At 45.8% G+C, this 22,153-nt stretch overlaps 1 protein-coding gene across 36 annotated transcripts in view; it reads left to right on the forward strand.

The window, feature by feature from the left end:
* The first annotated feature begins 12 nt into the window (after positions 1–12).
* Positions 13–22,153, forward strand: part of SLC37A1 (solute carrier family 37 member 1) — an 84,845-nt gene continuing 62,704 nt past the window's right edge. For 7 of the 36 annotated variants that reach the window (XM_063803460.1, XM_063803467.1, XM_054675179.2 and 4 more), the window contains exons 1-3: positions 14,381–14,517; positions 15,224–15,310; positions 18,872–19,105. Coding sequence is in view for 23 of the 36 variants with exons in the window: in XM_054675179.2 (XP_054531154.1) it covers positions 19,050–19,105 (56 nt within the window). In the remaining 13 variants the exon portion in view is untranslated. Of the gene's footprint in view, positions 157–2,712; positions 2,835–9,111; positions 9,209–14,380; positions 14,518–14,720; positions 15,311–15,462; positions 15,529–16,372; positions 16,715–18,871; positions 19,106–22,153 lie in introns of those variants that run through there. The other 29 variants (XM_063803461.1, XM_063803451.1, XM_063803454.1 and 26 more) reach the window with 12 other exon arrangements.

A 22,153-nucleotide genomic window follows, 5' to 3' on the forward strand; every position in this document is an offset into this window, starting at 1 on the left:
GAGCTTTCCCATGATCCACAGAGGCCCTTCCCATAACCCTCAAGCGGGAAGTTCGCGCAAGTGCGGCTCTGCAGGGAGGAGCGAGGGCCGAGGGGAAGGCCCTCGGGAGAGTGGAGGGCAACAGTGGCCACGGTTCCTCTGTACTTCGTTTCTTCCGTAAGAAATGATCTTCTTGTCCTTCTTAAGAATAAATGGAGCGATCCATTTCCTTTTACCCATTAACCCCTTCAAAAAGAAGAAAAACAGTCCCAGGCTGGCCATGGTTGATCTCTGCAGAGGGGCTGGTCAGGGTGCCTTCTGCTTCCTGGTGGGATGGCCTAGGCCGGGGAAACTGTTGAAACCACCCTGGGGCTGCCTTCTGTATTTTCCACAACCTTCCAGGCCCACCTCCCAGCTGGAGGCCCTGCAGCTTGGCAGTTTCCATGGCGACTGAGTCCCTAAGTGTGTCTCTTCTGAGCTCTCCTGGACGGTGTGGAGAAAAGGCCTTAAGAACTGAGGGGCTTCAGTAAAATGCAAACAGATTTTTTTTTTGTAGGCACTGTTCAGATGAAAAGCAGGGACTTTCAACAAAATGAGTTCAGGTCCATCTTAACTATAGAACTATGAGGTTGTTTATTAGAATAATTGTACTCTGGTAAATTTACCAATTTCATATATATGCATATTTATAAACAAACATATTAGGGTATATAGATAGAAAAAGTTCTATCTACATGTAGAATCGAAAACTTTTTAAAATAGTGTTGGTAGTATCACACATTGCCATTTAGTGGATAGAGACAGACCCGAGACTGGAGCCCTAGCTCCATATACTTCTTTCTGAAGTCAATCTACTCATCTGTAAAATGGGCTGTTGTGAGGTCAAAATTAGATATTCATAATGAGAGTAGCATAGTGCCTAGCACAAAGTAAAGCACTTAGTAAATGGGAGCTATTACTATTAATTGTACTGTTGTTAATCTTACAATAGGTTAAGCACCTTTTGTCTATCAGTATGTTTGGGGGGGAATTTTAACTCAAGTTTATCTTAATCGTTTTCAGTCGTGTTTTTTTCTTGAATAGAATCAAACTGCCAAAGATGATTCTGTCAGTTGTTTGTGACAATCAGAAGTTAGTCTGTGATGAACAGATTAGTTTTAATGCTCATATTCATTAGCACTAATATACATAAGGGTGGGGAGAGACTGAAGCTTCTGGAAATATATAGACAGGTAGATTCTTAAGCGTAAGTAGGTATTTGAACTGTTTGTGGATTATGTCTCATAAAATTGGCACCCAGCAAGGAGGAAAATGCCAGATACACACACGCCCATACCTGAGGTATGTAGGTCAATGGAAGGCTATTGAAACACAGTTGTCAAGAGAGAAATGTAAATTATTTTTCACCCAGGAAGTGAGATTATTCAGTGATGCATCATAACCAGTAGGGAAAACAGTTTAGTGGACACCAGCGTGGAGACAAGAGATGTCAGAAAATTGGATAGACTCGAATTTCACGTTGGGTAGCAACTCAAGGACATAGCTCAGTGCTTGGCACATAGTAAGTGCTCAACCAACACAGGTTTATCCAATTGAATGTTAGATATTATTTTGCAACAGAGCTGTGCTTTATGCAGCAGTAGGAAAAGAGAAAAATTGACGTGAAATTTTTTCTTTTTCTTGTTTTTTTATTCTTAAATCACACTCCATTTTCCGAGGGCTCTCTCAGGATATCAGTTGCTTAACTACGTCTGAGTGTCTTCTAGGTCGAGTACTAGGGGATTACAAGGAAATGAGAAAGAAATTACAGACCCATTGGGGGGGCAAATTCTACATTAATCTACACTGTTAAAAAAAATTTACCAGGGCCGGGAGCGGTGGCTCACGCCTGTAATCCCAGCACTTTGGGAGGCCAAGGTGGGTGGATTGCCTGAGCTCAGGAGTTCAAGACCAGCTTGGCCAACATGGTGAAACCCTGTCTCTACTAAAAATACAAAAAATTAGCTGGGCATGGTGGCGGGCGCCTGTAATCCCAGCCACCCAGGAGGTTGAGGCAGGAGAATCGCTTGAACCCGGGAGGCAGAGGTTGCAGTGAGCCGAGATTGCACCATTGCACTCTGGCCTGGGCGACAAGAGACAAGAGTGAAACTCTATCTCAAAAAACAAAAACAAAAACAAAACTATTATGCCTTCTGGCTACATGTTAATCCTTCATTCCAAAGTGGAGGTCACTCTTTCCTACTGGTGGATATGTAAGGCTGGTTCTAGTTTTGATGCTGCAGATAGCCTCACTCTAACCAGCAGTTGTGGTGGGAGATCCTGTGCTACATGGGGCTGTACTTTTCAAGGTCTAAGGGTGGATCAGATTTTCTAGAAAAGGGACGGGGAAAGAGGTGGCATGCTGAACCACGTGTCCATGATTTTCCCAGAATAAGGCTCCCCCTACCCAACTTACAGGAAGGTCATGATCAAATAAGATAACGAGGATGAAATGATTTGGAAGTGCTATAGAAATGTAACGTGTATATTTAGCTCAGGTTTTAAAATCTTTTAATTATGTAACATTTGATGCATGCAAAAGAACACATATTCACGTATGCCAGCAAAGTAATACAGTGAACACCTGTGAACCCCTGCCCAAAGTAAATAGATGAATGAGTAAATGAAATAAATATAAACATCTGAATGCGTAGATCTTTGTCCACATCTCAAATTCAGCTCTTTGGATTGCAGCTTTATAGAATTGAGAGATTGCTGAGCCTAAATACATGTTGCTGCATTGCCTCCGAGAATGGCCGGACCTATCCCCACTCTCACCAAAACAGAGTGTGGGACTCACTGCTCCCTCGCCTACTGTAAGTCCTATTTTTCTTCTTTGCTAATCTGATGGACAGGCAGTGTCTCATAGTGACTTTAGTTTGTATTCATATTTTCTCGATTATTTGAGAAGATAAGCATTTTTCCCCAAATGTTTATTCTTCACCTATGATAACCCTTGTTAATTATTTACATTAGTTTTTTGCAGGCCACTTTCATATATCTGTGTATGTTGTTTTCTCTTTCTGAAATGTGATGCCCATGTTTCTCTACCTGGTGAACAATTTGTCAACTTTAATATCTTATCAGATGTAACCTTCCTAGGGATGCTGTTTCTAACTGCTGCCAGCCCCTTCTTACCGTCTCTCTGGTTGTGCTTCTGATGCATTCCCTACACAACTGGAACGTGTTTCCAGGTCAGCCTCCCTAAGCACCTCCCAGGGCCTCCACCCCACAGTGTCGCACAGAACTTGACACATACCAGATGCTCCAATTATTAAATATTACTGAATACTTTTAGAAAATTGGGAACATACAATAAAGTATAATGAAGAAAATAAAGAAAACCAATAATCTCACTTCCCAAAGATAATAACTACTGCCATTTTGGTGTGAATCCTTTCATGCTTTTAAAATGCATATATATGTCTATTTAATTGAAATCATTCTATTTGTCATTTACATTATCACATGTCATTATATGGTGAACATGTCAAAAAAAATTTCCAAAGTGTTTTAAAGACAATAGTATTTCACCTTAAGGATATACCAAAATTATTATGTCACAAATGTTGGATAAGAGAATGCATGAAAATCTTTAATATGAAGTTGAACAAGGTAAGGGGTATTACTTAAGGAAATTATACTCCTTTTTTTTTTTTTTTTTTTTTTTTTTTGAGACAAGGTCTGGCTCTGTCATCCAGGCTGGAGTGCAGTGGCATGATCACAGCTCACTGCAGCCTCGACCTCCCAGGTTCAGGTGATCCTCCTGCCTCAGCCTCCCGAGTACCTGGGAATACAGGTGCCTGCCACCACACCTGGCTGATTTTTTGTATTTTTTTTTGTAGAGACAGGGTTTTGCCATGTTGCCCAGGCTCAAACTCCTGAGCTCAAGAGATCACTCACCTCAGCTTCCCAAAGTGCTGGAATTACAGGTGTGAGCCACCACACCCAGCCTCCATTTTGTTTTTAAGAAAACAATGTTTCGGGTGTCTTTTCTCAGTATCTCATTCACTCATGTTTCTTGGGTGACTACCAGAAGTTCCTCAGCTCTGGGTACTGTTGCTGTCCTCCTCTTGTGGTGCTGGCATACCTGCTTGTTTGAATTGCCTTTCTCCTCTCCTCAAGCCCATTTTTAATTATGTAGTTACTAGGACAAGCATCTAAATAGTTGTGGAGCAAATACAGTTATCAGAAGAGCTAAATGAACCATTTCACTCTCCCTCTACAAAGAGGAAAGCCAGAAAGGTTTTAAACTGGACTGGTAATTTTAGGTTCCCCAGAGCTGGCTTTGTGCTATCTGACCACTGAGGCCCTGCACTGGGAGGGACGAGACGGGGCCGCTGGCAACCACATCCGGGTGGTACTAGAACAGCTCAGTGCTGTTATCTATGACCCCAGAACAGAGTCTCAGTTCAGGGGCCCTAAAAGAGTTTCCCCACTGAACAAGCATGGAAATGTGAAAATACATATTTATTAAACAAGATAAGTGAAGATTGTTTCATTTAGAATGTGATTCACTAATGTATTTCTTTGATTACTTAGTTATCTTGGTATGTTCAAAATATTGTGGCTTTCTTTTTAGCAGTTCTTTATACTAATACATTTAAAGAGGGTCCCAGAAGGGCACCAGGCTTTAGGATGGCTAGAAATGGGGACATGGCCTGGTCATTTTGGGTCATCTTGGCCCTGGTCTCAGTTCCAAGGATGTGTTGGAGAGAGAATAGGGGTGAGAGCTTAGGAAAACTCTCCAGAGTGAAGAGGCAGCTTGGCTTTATTAGGTTGTTTTCTTCACCTTAATCCTGAAAACCTTTTCAAGCTAACTGGCAGCAAGCTGGACATCAAGGTATGTGTTTAGTTCTAGAAACTTCTCTATGTGTGTCATGATATTTTCTTTTGTTACTATCTTAAGTCATGCACATATATGATATGTATTACAATGTAGTAGAAAAAGTAAAATTTATACAGTAAAGGGAGAAAAAGGACCCATGATATTTTCTTTTGTTACTATCTTAAGTCATGCACATATATGATATGTATTACAATGTAGTAGAAAAAGTAAAATTTATACAGTAAAGGGAGAAAAAGGACCCAGAGAGCAAGAACTCATTAGCCTGCCTGTGCCCAGCATGACCCTGCAAGACAGGCATCTTACTCCCAAGTTCACTACCAGAATAAATGAATTAATTGACTCTAAAAGGGTTTTGAGAACAGTTTCAAGTTATTATTGCTTATGCTTCCTCCCCTACATTCCAGATCCCACAAAGAAGCCACTTCTTGGGCTGACCTTTTTATCATCCACCTCAAACTCAACAAGGGCAAAACTGAACTTCTTCTCTCCTCTTTATTTCCTTATCTTAATGAAGGGCCCACTTGCTACCGGTTTACTAAGCCAGAATCTGAACATCATCAATGTCGGGGACCAGTTCTTTCCTTCCCCCTTCCACAACCAATCTCCAAATCCTGGAGAGTCTTCCTTCCAAATTATTCCAAATCCATCTACTTTTTTCCATTCCCACTGCTTCTTCCTTAGTCAGGACACCATCATTTTCTGCCAAGAAGACACCAACAGCCCAGGTGGTCTCCCTGCCCTTAGTCTCACTGTCTTCTGATCTATCTGCTGCACTGACCAGAATCATCTTTTAAAACCACACATCTAATCTAATCACGTTGTTCTTCAGTTTAAAATCTTTCAGTAGTGAAGTCCAGACTCCCTCATTCGATTATTAGGCTCTGAATGATGTGGCCACTAAGTCCGTCCCCAGCCTCTTCTCTTGCCTTATGTTCACACACCACACTCTCTGCTGTGGCCATAATGACTTTCAGTTCCCCAAACCCAACTTTCTGTAGGATTGCTGGGCCTTTGCCTATGCTGTTTGTTCTCTGCTTGGAACACCTTCCACTCTTCTTTTGGGTAACTCGATGCCTTCTCCAGGTCTCAGCTCAGCTGTCACTTACACAACCCCATAGGCAGGCTTTATCCCCAACCCTTGTCCACAGTGTCCTCCAGGTGACTGTGTCTCCCAGGTGGGTAGCCCCTGAAGTAACCCTCTACACTCCATCACTGTCAGGCAGTTGGAAGGCTGGAGAGGCATGACCCCTCAGAGTCAACCTAGATCCTTGTGGCTTCAGCCCCCAGCAGGTAGGGAGCCCACCAAGCTTCAACTCTACAGCAGAGACACAGCCAAGGCTACTGGTATGTGCAAAATATTGGCTTGTGAAAATTACAGTATCCAAAACATGATTTTTTTTCTAAAAGAGCTTTTTAAATTTTGTTTTCTAAAAGTTAAAACCAGAAAATTTCTGATTTCTGACAGGTTAAGGATTTAGGGGAATTTTTAAGTTATGTGATGTGAGGTTCTCTGTAGTTTTGTACCAATTAGATTGTTCATTTCCTAAGAATGAGGACCTCTCCTATTCATCTTTGTAATAGGGACAGTGTCTTACAGATGAAAACATTCAATGACCCTACATTAGAGGAGAAGAAACTGGAGCACAAATTGGTTGAATGTTCCCCCATGTGACACATTTAATAAGGCTAATGTTGTTGAAGTGGAGGCTGGGCAGGCAGTAAGAGGATTCCCTTGCATACTTGCACGGTGAACATGAGTACTGGCATCGCAGGCCTCGTTCAATGTTGACACTCTTGAATTTAAAGTGGCATTTCCATGTACTCTTACAGATGTTCCTTCATTTGCCATCAGAAGGATAGCTGTGAAGTGATATATAGGAACTTTGTAGGCATATTTGATTTTTAAACCTCTATTAACTTTGTGTCAAATAATCAAAGCTTAACAGGATTTTATATTAAGGATGGTGAGAGGGAATCAAACTTCATTTTTAGAGAAAAATAGCAAATCAAAATCAGCTGATGAAAGGGACTTTGTGGTTCTCTCCTTCCTTCAGCTCCTGATATGAGTCCTAGACTTATTACATATTCATACTAATTAGCTGTGCTTTCCAATAATTAGAGTAGCCATAAGCATTTGTACACTAATTCACAGTTCCTAAAGCATCCTTAGGAATATTAGCATAAATGTTTATTGAATGTCTCCTGTGTGCCAGGCATGATTCTATACATGATAAGGATTCACTGATGAATAAAACCGGTTAAAAAAATCTCTGCTTTCATGGTGCCTACATTCTAACACCTTACTTTCCCCATTCATCCATACATCAACCCCACAGAGTCACACTAGGAAAACTGGAGTTCAGGAGAGTAAAGTGACTTTCACAGGGTCCCAAAAATAGTAAGTTTGGGGTCACAATTTGAACTTGTCACTCCAGATTCCAAGTCCCATGCCTTTTTTTTTGCTAGGTCAGTATTCACTGTGGAATCATAACTGATGCTCAAAAAGATGATCTTGAGTAATATTCAGGAAAGAATATCATATTCAATAAGTTGCTTTTTTTTTTCTTTTTGAGACAGACTCTCACTCTGTCACCCAGGCTGGAGTGCAGTGGTGCAATCTCAGCTCACTGCCACCTCTGCCTCCTGGGTTCAAACAATTCTCCTGTCTCAGCCTCCCAAGTAGCTGGGATTACAGGCACATGCCACCACACCCACCTAATTTTTTGTATTTCAGTAGAGACGGGATTTCATCGTGTTGCCCAGGCTGGTCTTGAACTCATGAGCTCAGGCAATCCACTTGCCTTGGCCTCCGAAAGTGCTGGGATTACAGTCATGAGCCACCACACCCAGCCCAATAAGTTGCTTTTATTATTGAGTTACATAAGTCTTTTTTAGAAAAGATTTAAGATACAAGAGTTAAACACTAATGATCTTAACCATAAGAGTTAAAACTATAAATTAACTGGAAAGGAGCAGCTGCCTAGAGGAACCCAGGGCATGCGCATTCTGATGGCCACAGTGAGTGCTGAGGTCTTCAGTGTAGGCTGTGAGGGGGACTGGCTGCCTACTAAACTGTCAGCCTCTGGTAAGTAGGGTAGATTAAGCTGATGGAGCAGAAAGCCTCACCATCCAAAGCCATCCTTTCCCAGACTCCATGTCTGGTGGGAATAGATAGGCAACCCGGGAAAGAGTACAAAAGTGTGTGTCTTAGTCCTTTTGGGTTGCTATAAAGGAATCCTCAAGGCTGGGTAATTTATAAAGAAAAGAGGTTTATTTAGTTCATGGTTCTGCATGCTGAACAAGAAGCATGGCACCAGCACCTACTTCTTGCGAAGGCCTCAGGAAGCTTCCATTCCTGATGAAAGGCGAAGTGGAGCAGGCCTCACATAGTGAGAGGGGAAGGAAGAGAGAGAGCATGGAGGGAGGTGCCAGGCTCGTTCTAATCAGTGCTCACAGGGACTGATACAGTGAGAACTCACTTACTACTGAGAGGATAGCACCAAACCATTCCTGAGGGATCTCCCCCCATGACCCAGACACCTCCCACTAGGTCCCACCTCCAACAGTGGGGGTCAAGTTTCAACATGAGATTTGGAGGGGACAAATACCCAAACAATATCAGTTTGATAAAGAGGATATGAGTAATTTCATTCTCCCATCAGACAGTGTTTGTTTAAAAGAAAAGTACCATGTCCATAAATCATCAAATGCTGGCCCAGAGGGAACTTTAAAGAACAGCCCCTTGATTTAAGCCACACAGTTTACCAAACTATAACTGGACTGAAGAGTATGCTCTTTTTTTTTTTTTTTTTTTTTTTGAGGCGGAGTCTCGCTCTGTTGCCCAGGCTGGAGTGCAATGGCGCAATCTCAGCTCACTGCAAACTCTGCCTCCCGGGTTCAAGCAATTCTTCTGCCGCAGCCTCCCCCGTAGCTATGATTACAGGTGCCCGCCACCATGCCTGGCTAATTTTTGTATTTTTAGTAGAGACAGGGTTTCACCATGTTGGCCAAGCTGGTCTCGAATTCCTGACCTCAGGTGATCCACCTGCCTCAGCCTCCCAGAGTGCTGGGATTACAGGCATGAGCCACCGTGCCTGGCCTAAGAGTATGCCTTTTTGCAGACCCCATAAAAAATTTCCAACTTGCTTATCTCATGTATTTGCACTAGCTCAACTGCAAGAATGACTCCTTAGTTGATGGGTCAGTTTCCTATTTCCACATACCTGACCTCATTCTACCTATAGGCATAAACTCAAGAGGAATTTACAACAGATGGGCTCAGGCAACAAGTTAGCCCCAGAGTGGAGCTCAGCGACAGAGGAATGCTTCACTGAAAGAAATGTAAGTCCCTGAATCTGATTCAAGCCTTTATCAAGTCCTACTTCAGTTAGAATCCAGTTTACTCCCCAAATACCCGTGAGTACTCTCTCAGTTACTATTTCCCTTGCCACACATATAGAAGAAAAGCAAGAAAGTTACTCTGCTGGGAGACACTGCCAAGGGCTCTTAGAAGCAAGAAAATTTGCCTATTTTATACAGGTAGTTTAAAGAGAACCACCCTTATAAATGGGTGTTTGTCCCCTTATGATTTCAGGACACTTGCAAAGCTCCTCTCCTCCAATATGTCTCTAATTCAAGTATCACAGTGTCTAAAATTCTACCACTAAAATGCCATTACCTAAATTCAGCACAGCCTTCTGTCATCATGTTGATATTTCTTTAAATATCATGCCAATAGTTTTAAAATCAAATGATACTAAAGGTATATAACAACAAACAGTCGGGCCTGGCTTTATCCCTTCAACTCCTCTGTCTCATTCCCCTACCATTTTCTACTCTTTTACCCATTTCTTCTGGTAGTTCCCTATATTTCTAAATAATATGAGTAAACTATGATTTTTATGTCCAATTTTAAAGCTTTTCTATGGACCTCTGGTTTTAGAGACAACATCTAGTTCTCTTACATCCCTTGCCACTTCCCCTGATGCTGTAGGACAGACAGGTCTGTCCCACCCACGGTGACTCAGTCATTGTTCATGGCCGCTGCCCGTTCTTCGCGATCAAAGAGGAGAATTCTTTGGAGGAAACAGAGCTTTCATACGTGAATCAACTGGGAAGCGAGTCAAAAGTACTGCAACTGGAAGTGTGGCATGGGGAGGGGGCCGTGGCCAGTCTCCTCACTGGGCTCCTGGAAGTGTGGCATGGGGCAGGGGTCATGGCCAGTCTCCTCGCTGGGCTCCTGTAGGACTGAGAACACCTACTCCTTCACACCTAATTATGTTTGCTGGATTGGGTTATAGTTCTTCAGTGTGTGGACTCTTGTCAGTTTTATATCCGTAGACCGAGCACAATGCCTGGAATACAGAGCATGCTTAATAATCAGAGGCTTTTCATTGTATTTCTTATCAACAACACTAGTAACTGAATATAAATCACCCTTCCTCGCCAGTCAGTGCACCATACCATTAGAATTCTTGCTTTTTGATCAGTGGAGATAAAATGAGTTTCTTTTCTCTATGTTAAGTAATCGGGTTCTGATTTTCCCTTTTCTTTCTCTCTAATAGTGTTTAATGCTCTAATGCTTTCTAAGCATGAGGTATTTTCTTGAGTCTGAAGCCCAGTATCCTCAAAGCCCCCTTCAGGGAAACCTCAGTTCCCTGTCTGTCAAGGCCTGTCACTGGCTTTGCCTTGGCCTTCTCTGGGAGAATGTCTGCTCCTTAAGTTGATGGCATACAAGCTGAGGTGGGGAGAAATTAAAGTGTAGGATTTCTGTAGGCAGCTAATGTTTTATTACTGGAGTGCAGTGATGCGATCTCAGCTCACTGCAACCTCTGCCTCCTCGGTTCAAGCAATTCCCCTGCCTCAGCCTCCTGAGTAGCTGGGACTACAGGCACACACTACCACGCCCAGCTAATTTTTTGTATTTTAGTAGAGATGGGGTTTCACCATGTTGGCCAGGATAGTCTCGATCTCCTGACCGCATGATCTGCCCGTCTCAGCCTCCCAAAGTGCTGGGATTACAGGCGAGAGCCATAGCGCCTGGCCTAAAATGTATTATATAAGCATCATAGTGACCACAAAACAAAAACCTGCAGCAGATATACAAAATGTAAAGAGAAAGGAATCAAAGCATACCATTACAAAAATCATCACATTAGAAAGGAAGATAGTAAGGGAGTAACAAAGCAACAAAGGAACAACAAACCGCCAGAAAGCAATTTTTTAAATGGCAGTAGTAAGTCCTTATCTATCAATAATTAATGTAAATGGATTAAATTCTGCAATCAAAAGATAGAAGTGGCTGAATGGATATTAAAAAAAAAAAAATCTAGGTGCTGCCTGCAGGAGACTCAGCTTTAAGGATACACATAGGCTGAAAGTAAAGGCATGGGAAAAGATATTCCATGCAAATGGTTACCAAATAGAGAGCAAAAAAGATACTTATATCAGACAAAACAGACTTTAAGTCAAAAACTTCATAAGAGACAAAGTCACTATATCATGATAAAGAGATAAATTCATCAAGAGGATATAACAATTATAAATGTATATGCACCCAACATCAGAGTACCTAAATATATATTAACAGAACTCAAGAGAGAAATAGCAATACAGTAATAGCAGGGTACTTCAGTACCCCATTTTCAACAATGAATAGATGATCCAGACAGAAGATGAATAAGGAAACAGTGAACCTGAACAACATTCTAGAGCAAATGGACCTAACAGACATACAGAACACTCCTTCCCCCAGCAGCTGAATGCACATTTAAATGTACACAGAACATTCTCTAAGATAGATCATATGTTAGGCCACAAAACAAGTTTTAACAAATTTAAGAAAATTAAAATCATATCAAGTATCTTTTCTGACCACAATAACATGAACTAGAAATCAGTAACAGGAGGAATATTGGAAAATTCACAAATATGCAGAAATTAAATACACGCCTGAACAATCAGTGGGGTCAAAGAAGATATCAAAAGGGAAATCAGAAAATTCCTTAAGACAAATGAAAATGGAAACAACATACCAAAACGTATGGGATGCAGCAAAAGCAGTACTAGAGGGAAGTTTATAAAGAAAATGTGGTGTATAGCTGTATCTACACAATGGAATACTATTTAGCCTTTAAAAAGAAGGATTTCCTGTCATTTGCAACAACATGGATGAACCCGGAGTACATTACACTAGGTGAAATAAGCCAGGTACAGAAAAACAAATATAGGCCAGGCATGGTAGCTCACTTCTCTAATCCCAGCACTTTGGGAGGCTAAGGCAGGAAGACTGCTTGAACCTGGGAGTTCAAGACCAGCTTTGGCAACATATCAAGACCCTGTGTCTACAAAATTTAAAAAATTAACTGGGCATGGTGGCATGGGCCTGTAGTCTCAGATACTCAGGAGGCTGAGGGGGAGGATCACTTGGGCCTGGGAAATCAAGGCTGCAGTGAGCCTTGACCATTGCACTCACGCCACTGCCCTCCAACTTGGGCAACAGAACAAGACCCTGTCTCAAAACAAACCAACAAACAAACAAAAAAGAAAAATATGCATGACCTCACTTATTTTTGGAATCTGAAAAACTTGAACTCAGAGAAGCAGAGCATATAATAATGGTGGTTACCAGGGGCAGTAGGGTGGGAGAAATGGGGAGTCGCTGGCCAAACAGTACAAAGTTTCACTTAGGAAAGATGAGTAAGTTCTGGAGAGCTAATGTACAGCTCTAATGTATAGTTAGTAATAATACATTGTATACTTGAAATTTGCAAGAAGAATAGATCTTAAATATTCTCACCACCAAAAAAAAAAACAATAATGTGAGGTGATTGGATATACTAGCTTGACTGTGGCAATAATTTTACAATGTATTCATATATCAAAATATCACATCCTATACTACAAATTATGTAATTTTTATTTGTCAGTTATACGTCAGTACAACTGGGTGGGGGGTGGGGGGGTGGGAAGAAGCTGTCTCGATATGAGGCCGAGGTGTCCTATATATCCTGAGCCTGTATGATCGCCTTTCAAGTGTAGAACCTGTAGGTGATGGGATGCCTGAAAGGTTTGAAAATCAGGAATGACAAGATCAGATTTTGCTTTAGGAGGGCAATTTGAGGCAGCTTAAAGAGCGGATTGCAGGAGGTAGAACTTGGAAGTGAGAACGCTGTTGCACAAGTGCAGTGAGAGAGGGGTAGCCTCGAGCCGAACCAGTGGCAAGGGCCAGGGCTGGGGAGACCATTGGAGAGAGGGGTGGGAGCCACACTGGGCTATCACCGGGAATGGAGAGCTAGAAAAGAGAGGAGAAAGCACTGGCAGAGGGGGCCTGCGGAGAGAAAGAAGGTCTGACGAAAACCTGGCCAAAAGGAGACGACTGGAGCCCTGGGCCCTCCCGCTTGCGGAATGAGGGGCCGGCGGCCTTCCTGGGGCTGAACCCTGCGTGGCAAAGAAGTGGGCAGGTTTTCTTTCTGCCTGCAGAAGGCTTCTCAAATGCCTAACAAAGTGATGGATTTCACGCAGCACAGCTCAGCAAAGAGAGACACAGATATCAGAGTGTTCTAGAAACAAAGCAGGGCCCCAGGGGGAAACTGCGAGGCCTAGCAGGGCAGGGGAGCCAAACACAGGGAAGAATGCCTTCTCCATTCTCCAGAGGGAAGCTCAACGTGCCTGGGGAAGGGTGCGAGGGGCACTGGCCTGTTGGGACATTTACAGCCAGGCCTCGGGTTGGTTTTATCCTTAAACATTGTTTTATCCGGGGGCAGGCTTTTTCCCCGGAAAATTTCCCCTCTGCCTCACTTTGCTCTTCCCCGAGGAGTGGGCTGGGAGCCCCCTCTGCTCTGAAGCCATCCTGGGGGTCCACTGTGGGTGTTCGGCAGTAGCTTCTAGGGGACTGGCCAGGCCCCTCCCTGGGGCTGCCTAAGGAGAAGAGTTGTTTCTGGGGTGACATGGGAGCCTGTGTGCCAGGGCACTGGCCCGCAAGGGTAAGAACCCGGCGGGCTCCCGCAGCCTAACAGGGAGCTGCCTGTGTCACGTGCCTGCGAGGTGGGACACAAGTTGGCTTACAAGTTGGTTCGACATAGCCAAATCCGCGTGCCGCATTTCCACGCTATGGAGTGCTAGTCTTCATGATTGTGCCCCTTGACATGACACAATAGGAATAAAAGCCGGGAGGCCAAGCAAAGGCCGTCTTTGGGGGTGGGGGCGCGGCGGCATGTGTCCCTCGCCGCCTGTGGGGAAGACCTGCCTTGAGGACAGAGCGCCAGGGGTGCAGAGGCCGCCTGGGACTGCCCGGAGGCCGGTGGGGAGCGCGCCAGCGAAAGCCCGTGCGCCCTCGGAGCCGGGGAAGGCGCGGGCCATGACCCGGGTTCGCCCGCAGAGGCCGGGCAGTGCCGCAAGGCGTGGGGGCGCCCCCGCCCGGTGGCCCCGGGGCTGGTGCGACCCCGGGCACGCCGGGGCCGGGGCCGGAGCCGGGGGTCGCGGCGGCCGGGGAGGGGGAGGAGCCGCGCGGCTCCGCCGGCGCCCCGCGGGCCAGGGAAAGTGAAAGGGCGGCGGGGCCTCCCGCGCGCCGCTCCAGGAAGTCGCGAGCAGGAAGCGCCCGCGGCGGCCGGGCCGGGCTGGGCTGCGGAGCGCGGGCCTCGGCGGCGCAGGTGAGGCGCGGGGCCGGGGCCGGACCGGGAGGCAGGGACCCCCCGCCCCACCGCCCGCACCTGCGGGGCAGCCGGCGCTCAGGCGCCGCAGCCGCTCAGCACCTGCGGCGCCCGCAGGGAGCCGGGCGCGGGGCCCTGCGCACTCGGAGCTCGGCTCCTCTCCTTCCTTTTCTTTTTTTTCGGGGGGAGGTGGGGGCTGGTTTGGATGTTTTCCGAGAGCCGGGGACGGTCTCAAGCTATTTTCGCGGAGGGAAGTCTTTGAAATACGACATCTAGAAGAGTGGCCCTCGGCGACAATGCCGGGCGTTCCCGGACCGGGGCAACGCTGGGATTCCGGGGAAGTGGAGGCAGAGGGAGCGGGCACGGGGCCGGCAGCCGCTCCACGGAGTCCCCGGCAGGGGCGAGCTTAGCTGTCCAGCCGGGTCCCCTGCCCACCCCGGCCCGGGCCGCGGTGACAGCTGAGGGTCCAGAGAGCCGGCAGGAGGGGACCCTGCGCATTGTCTGCCGCGATGGGGACGTGGGCGTGCCCGCGGAATTCACCTCCTCCGGGGACCAGCCGCCCAGGGAGGAGCCGGCACAGAACGCTGGCTCGGAGCGCCGGCACCCTGGGCCTTTGCGTTGTTTGTCGGCTGAGCAGCTGGTTCCCGGAGCCCGTGGGCCTCCTGGCCAATGCGAGTGACAGCGACCTTCTGGGTTTATAATAAAGGGCTTGACGCGCCGGAAAGTCCCCTCGCCGCTGGCCACCAGCCTTCCAGCCCTTACGGCCCACGCTGTAATCCTGGTGACCGAGAAGGTACGTACAGTCTAAGGATTTGCATTTGAACGAAGGATACTGGCCAAGCCCCTTACCACCCCCACTCCCCGCTAACACCCCAGCCCGCGGCCCCAGGTTTGAATTTCCAAAGGAGGAATTGCTAAAGCCTGCCCTTTCCGGGTCTCTCTTAGCTCTTTGCCTGGAAGGTGCCTGCCTGCCTGCCTGCCGGCCCTTGAACTTAAATTGTCTGAAGTTGTGTAAGTGGATAAATATTTTAGACTTCCCCCCGTTGTTTTTTTATTAATCCCCTTTGAGAGCAAGCTTGAAAACACCTGGCCCCAGACCTGTGATTCACCAAGTCATTTTGGAACTGCATTTACACGCTCTGTTTCATGCAGCCCACCTGTGATGTTCTCTTTGTTGGGGGTTGGAGGCAGGTAAGGGAGGTGGTGCAAATGGAATTCAGGTTCCTTGCACTTCAGCCAAGGGGAAAGAGATAGTGACCATTTTCATTCATCTTTAATATGGAAAGCGCCTTTAAAAGCAAAAAGCCATAGAAAGCACACTCTGGACAGGAAGTTGTATTCTATCTCGTAATTTAAAAAAAAGAAAAGAAAAAATGCATGAAAACTTTTGGAGGAGAATTGCATTTCTCACCCATCTTTGCCTGTAAAGTGAGACCCAGTTAAAAAAAAAATGTCATGAAGTAGATTATTTAAAATATCTGTGGGGCCGCTTTGATTATGTGTAATGCCACCTCAGCCCTAAAAAGACTGATGAACCTTACTCCTGCTATTGCTCACTTCCTATCCCCATTATTTGAGTCTCTGCAGATTACTTGGAACCTTCTAGGCAGCACAGATCACATGTGGGTGGGTCTGGGAGTGGAGCTTGTGAATGTTTCTTTTCTCAGCTTATTCTGTTTTACAGTTGCCTAGGGTGGGTTTTTTGAAGAAATGGGTATAAAACCATGTGTCTTTCAGAGTTTGTTTGTTTTTTTAACTTTTAGTTTCAGGGGTACATGTGCAGGTTTTACAGGTTGTAATAAAGATGCTCTAATGGGCTGTTTCCTAAGTTACTATCTTTTTTTATTTTTTTAAGACAGGGTCTCGCTCTGTCGCCCAGGCTGGAGTGTAGTGGTGCAATCTCAGCTCACTGCAACCTCCGCTTCCCAGGTTCAAGTGATTTTCATGCCTCAGCCACCCGAGTAGCTGGAATTACAGGTGTGCACCACCACGCCCAGCTCTTTTGTGTATTTTTGGTAGAGATGGGATTTTGCCATATTGGCCATGCTGGTCTCGAACTCCTGGCCTCAAGTGATCTGCCTGCCTCTGCCTCCCAAAGTGCTGGGATTGCAGGCATGAGCCACCATGGCTGGCCTAAGTTGCTGTGTTTGACAGTGCAATGAAACTGGACATTCTGCCGCTTTTCCTCCCTGGAATGGTAAGTTCCAGGGGCGCCTGTAGAGAGTGACTTTTTAAAAAAGTATCTCTTCTTTTTATGTACTTGGGCAGTGTGCCAAAAACTGGGTTTAAACCAAGTGATTTGCTCCCATTCTGCTGCCCTTTCTCTGCAGGGGATGGGCAGGAAGAAGAGTGGCTGGAGGGAGGAGGTGGCTCAGAGAAACAGGACAAACTGGAATCTGCCCCACTTATCCAGCTGACCCAGGCGAGCCGCCTAGCCTCATTTTTCTCCCTTGTGAAAAGAACGCCCTGCCTCTTCAGGGTGGTCACGGGGCTCAAATGAGAGCATGTCAGTCATGGTTCGTGCTTCCAGAGGTCTTGACCCACTCAAAATGAAGTGGTCTTTAGTGGTGCTGCACAGGCCAGGGAGGAAGGGCCTCATTAGTTGAGCTCTTAACATCCCAAATGTAAAATCACTGTCTTTGCACATCTTAACTGCACTCACTATGAGAATTTATAGCACTTTTCTTTCACCCATTTTACAGGGAAAAGAATCCATCATTGTTTTAAAAAGAAATCAAAGAGGTTTTTTTTCCCTTCTTGATTTGTCAGTGCCTTCTGGGCCTTTGATGTTGTTGTCACAGGTTTTATCAGAGTTGGAGGTTTTTGATTTATTTAGTAGATGGCAATGGAATGTTTCCAGACACGCTGGACATGGAGAAGCGGCACTTAAGAGGAAGACGTTTGCTTCTGACCATCCGTTTCCAGACACTGTTGAACCAAATTCTTTACTCTGAAGTTGTCATCACAAAGTCGTTTCCCAGAGTAGATCCAGACCCATTCTGGAGCCCACCCATTTTGAGCAAAATATTGCTTAAATCTAGAGGTTTGAGCAGACGTGGTTTTGAAGTATTTGTGGCTGTTCATTCAACGTGAGTTTCTTGAGCACGTGGTCTGTGCTAGGTTCTGGACAAGGAGATGGAAGTAGGACCTTGCCCTGCAGTCCCGGGCCTTCCTCTTTTGAATTTACAATGAGGATAATATCAGCTAGTGTTTGTTGCACATTTACTACGTACCAGGCCACTTATCAAGTGCTTCCCATAGGTTATCTCATTGCATGTTTATAACAACATGGATGCTATCATCCCCATTGTTTAGCCTTGAAGGAGAGGGAGCAGAAAGGTTAAGTGACTTGCCTCGGCTTACACAGCCCAGGGTCAGCCTTGGAAGGAGGAGGTATTGGAGTGGGGTGAATCCCACCTGTTCAGGCCCTGGAGGACCTAGGAGAAAGGTGTAGTTCTGGCTGGAGCAGATAGAAGAGATGAGGGGCGGCTCCTGGGACGAAAGCTCAGCAGGGATTTTGAATCTTTTTGTAAAAGGTGGTATAAGGGAAAAATCCTTGGAGAATGTGCATTTTTGGAAGCTCACTCTCGAGGGAGGCAAAAGTGCATGTGGGGAACTGATTGGCTTTGGAGGACGCAGTGACTCAGGAATGTCATGAGTTTGACGTTGGGATGGGAGACCAGGCCTGCCTGCTGTGCTGGGCCCCTTCTCAGTTCTCTGGCCTCCCTCCCCATTCCTTCCTATATTGCTCTGCCTTCAGCCCTGGCTTCATAATCACGTCATTTTCTGTGACCTCTGAGGTGACCACAGGAGATGAAAAATGAAGAGGCAGACGAGGCAAATTCATTCCTCCTTTGGATTCAAATGGCAAAGTCACAATTAAATGATTGGTTTGATCTGCCCTCTTGTCTAGGCCCACATTTCTCTGTCACTACGGTTCAAAGGTGGCCTGGTCCATAGGGGTGGAACTGAGGCAGTCCAGTGCCCTGGCATGCCTTGATATCTGGGCACATAGCGTGGCTGCTGGACACATACTTGGTTTTGTGAATGGGTTGATCTCTAGATGCCTCCCAGATAGAGATGAGTTCCTTGGTTCCTTTTTATCCACCATCAGAACATTATTTGAAATTCATTTCCAGGTTCTCAGAACAAACCGCCTCGAGGGTAGATACTCTACCTCACTCCCCCTCTTCCTAGTAACACTCCTGGTGGGGGCCCCTGCTTGTATCAGACGTGCAGCTTTGATCAGGACTGGGTACTGCTACTGTATGTGTGTGTGGTTACTTCTGCCAGTAACGCTGAAGGTGTGAATGTCACGACACTGGACTCTGAATGCCTCTCCTCCTCCTTGTAGAGAGCAGAGCTGCTGCCAGAAGGAAGGGGACAAGACCCAGCAGGACACCTTCTTTCCACGCTTTCTAGCCTGTGGGAGCGGCAGGGGCAACAGAGAGGGGACCTGGAGCCAGGATTAATGACTCATTTATGAAGCATCTTATTCTGCGACCGAGGCTCAGTGGTCAGTGGCGACGTAAATGGCTCGACTCCCCGCTGGCATTCGCTTCATCATCTCATTCTCCAGGGATCAGTGGTGAGTCCTGGTGGGGCAGGCCCTTGGCATGGAGCTGTGTATAGGTGAGGGCTACTGTGCAGGTAGTTGTGTTGCCCCAGTTTCATTATAAAACACATAAAACTTGAATCACTGACCTCACCCATAACCGTTGAGTTGCTTATTGGTGGTGGAAGCCGTGACCCAGAACAGTGCTGAGGTGTCCTTTGTCCTTGGTACTGGCATTGTCAGATAGTGTTTGGGCTCCCGCGTGGTCTCCAGTGGTTTCTCTAAGAACCATGGTCCCTACAGAAAAATGACCACTGACTACCAGCGGGGTTAGCAAATGGCTGTGGTGAAATAAGCACATAACTTATATATAAGTTACACAACTCTGAGATCAGACGAGTGGCCTTGCTGGGGCAGAACTTTCAGAGAGAAAATGAAATGTTCTGGTGCAACCCAGAATGCTGCTTTCCGTTCAGAGAGCGCCTCCCCTTGCATATTCTGAGAATCCTTCTCTTAGGTGGCCTCATTAATTCCATTCTCCTTGAAGGAAACAGTTGACAAGCCCAGAGTCTGAAGCTGGGCTCCCTGGCCTCTAACTTGTCCTGCTGACCTCTTCTGGGAGAGGAAAAACTTTGCTTCTACCCTCGTAGGTTCTGTTTTGGGGGACCTGGGAATCAAACGGACAAAAGACAGACTAGCAAGAGAAAAGACAGATTTCACCACTTACGTACGAGAGGTCATAGAAAAGTGTCCCTCAAAGGGGCATTTAGAATTCTGGGCTTATGCACCGTCCGTCCTTCACAGGGGAAAGGGAGTGAGAGAAAGGTACCTGTGGGCAAACGAATGGCTTTTTGGAAAGACAAGTGGGCCCTCAAGAGAACAGAGAACAGATGAGCGATGTGGTAGTTTTGTGATCATTCCTGTTTCAGTGCAGTGTGGAGGCTTCTCATCTCCAGTGGTAAGAGTCCAGTTTCCCTGGCCCCTCCTAAGGGACAGGATTTATAGCAGATGGATTCTTTTGACTTCTTTTGGGGAACTCTGCTTTTCAGTAGCTAAGAGAATTCAGGAACGCAAATGCCTTCTGCTCAAAATGATTTTGATGCCACAGCGGCGGATTCTGGGCCCATTCATCTCCTCCACGCCAACCCCCTGGCAGCCCCCAGCCCTGTGCAGCTTCTCAGCCCTGCTGGTTGGTGGAGCATCCCCAGGGTGTCTCAGGTTTGATTTGAGGGCATCTGTGTTCTTCAACCAGATTGCTTCTCTTCTTGATTTATTTCATGTCTGCTGTGAGTCTAGCCACAAGTGCCTGAACACTTAGGTTTTATTTAGTGAATGTCTAGCTTCTTCATTTTGTAAGTTTATTTTGATATAATTTCAAACTCACGTAACTTACTAACATCTGTAAGAATGTTCCTGTAGAACCGCTGTATGTCAAAGATTAACATTTAGCCTCATCTGCTTCTCTCCCTGCCCCTCCACAGTGTGTGTGTGTATGTGTGCATGTGTGTAGATGTATGTTTGTACACACACACTTTTCTGAACCACTTGAGAGTAAGTTGCAGACATCATACCCTCTTATTTGTAAATACTTCCATGTGTATTTCCTATGAATAAGACGTTCTCTTATAAAACCACAGCAAAAAGATCAAAATCAGGAAATTTAACACCGATAAGATACTGTTATCTAACCCGCAGTCCGTGTTAAAAACAATATCAAATGTCAAATATCTGTGATAGCATTTCTTCTTCTGTTCAGGATCTAGTTCAGGTTCATACATTACATTTAATTATCCTATGGGTCTCGTCTCTTCATCTAGCACTGTTCCTCGGCCTTTTTTCATCTTTTCTGAGCTTGGCTTTTTTTTCCTCCTTCTTCTGAGACAATGGCCTTGTTGTGTTTGAAGAGTTCAAGCCACTTATTTTATAGAATGTGCCACATTTTAACTTTGTTATTTCCTCATCCTCATGATTAGATTCAGATTATGCATTTTTGACAGAAATCCCATAGAAATGAGGCAGCTTTCTCTTTAATGGAGAAGGAGCTGCAGGCATGGGAAGAGGGAGGGGAACTGGAAGGAACTGAGTGAGATTGGATTGGAATGAAAGGTCTCTGGATAAACTGGTGATGGTCGATATAGAAATAGAGAAGGGTGTGTGTGTGCGTGTGTGTGGGGGTGTGTGTGTAAAATGCACCCCGCTAGGAGGTCCTGGGAACAGTAAGAGCACTAAAGTGAGCACACTTTGGTCCGGGATCTTGTTTTCTGCATGGCATCTCCCACTAAAAGGAGTCAGGAGTCCTTGGAGACCTGGCCAATGCCAGGACTGGGGCAGGGCAAGGAATAGATGAGCCCGGAACATCTTGTGCCAGGAAATAAGGAAGTGCTTACAAACAAAGGGCCTCTGACTTGTCAAATCTAGGACAATCTTAGATTTACAATAAATGAGACTCATGAATGATAGCCCATTGAATAGCGTAAGATTCGGTGAGTCCTACTGATACAACTAACGAAGTAGGAGAAATGCACGCTCGCCATACAGTGGAAGCTGGCCGCTAGGTGGAGCGGGGATGTGGAGCCGCTGCAGGGTACCCAGCGCAGGCACAGAACGCCATGGATGCACCCCGTGGGGCGTCAGCTTGAGGAACAGGATATCTACATTATCTCAAAGCAGGTTACCAGAAATTCCATATTCATTACTTAGAGGGAAACGTAGTGGTTTCACTGAGGAACTATGAGGCAGACAGCACTTTAACCAATGACCAACGTCAGTGTCACTGCCCTCCTGCACCTTCTGACGGGATACTCTGAACAGGACATGGCATCGCTTCTCTGTCTCAGAAAACATAGACAGAATTACAAAATAAAAAAGGATTTTGGGAGGGCTGTTTGGCTTCTGGGGGTTTGAGCCCATCCATGCTGCAGAGTGAAGCAGAGGATGTCTTTGGACTAATTTCTGCACCAAATCATATCACTCAGTAATTCTCAAAAGTGTTTCTTTATTCCTTATTTGCATGTGATTGAGGTAATAACACTCAAACAAGGAGACAGATATTTTGCACAGAGCCTCTCACCCTAAGCAGGC

Source organism: Pan troglodytes, chromosome 22, assembly GCF_028858775.2.
Source record: "Pan troglodytes isolate AG18354 chromosome 22, NHGRI_mPanTro3-v2.0_pri, whole genome shotgun sequence".
Classification (NCBI taxonomy): Eukaryota; Metazoa; Chordata; class Mammalia; order Primates; family Hominidae; genus Pan; species Pan troglodytes.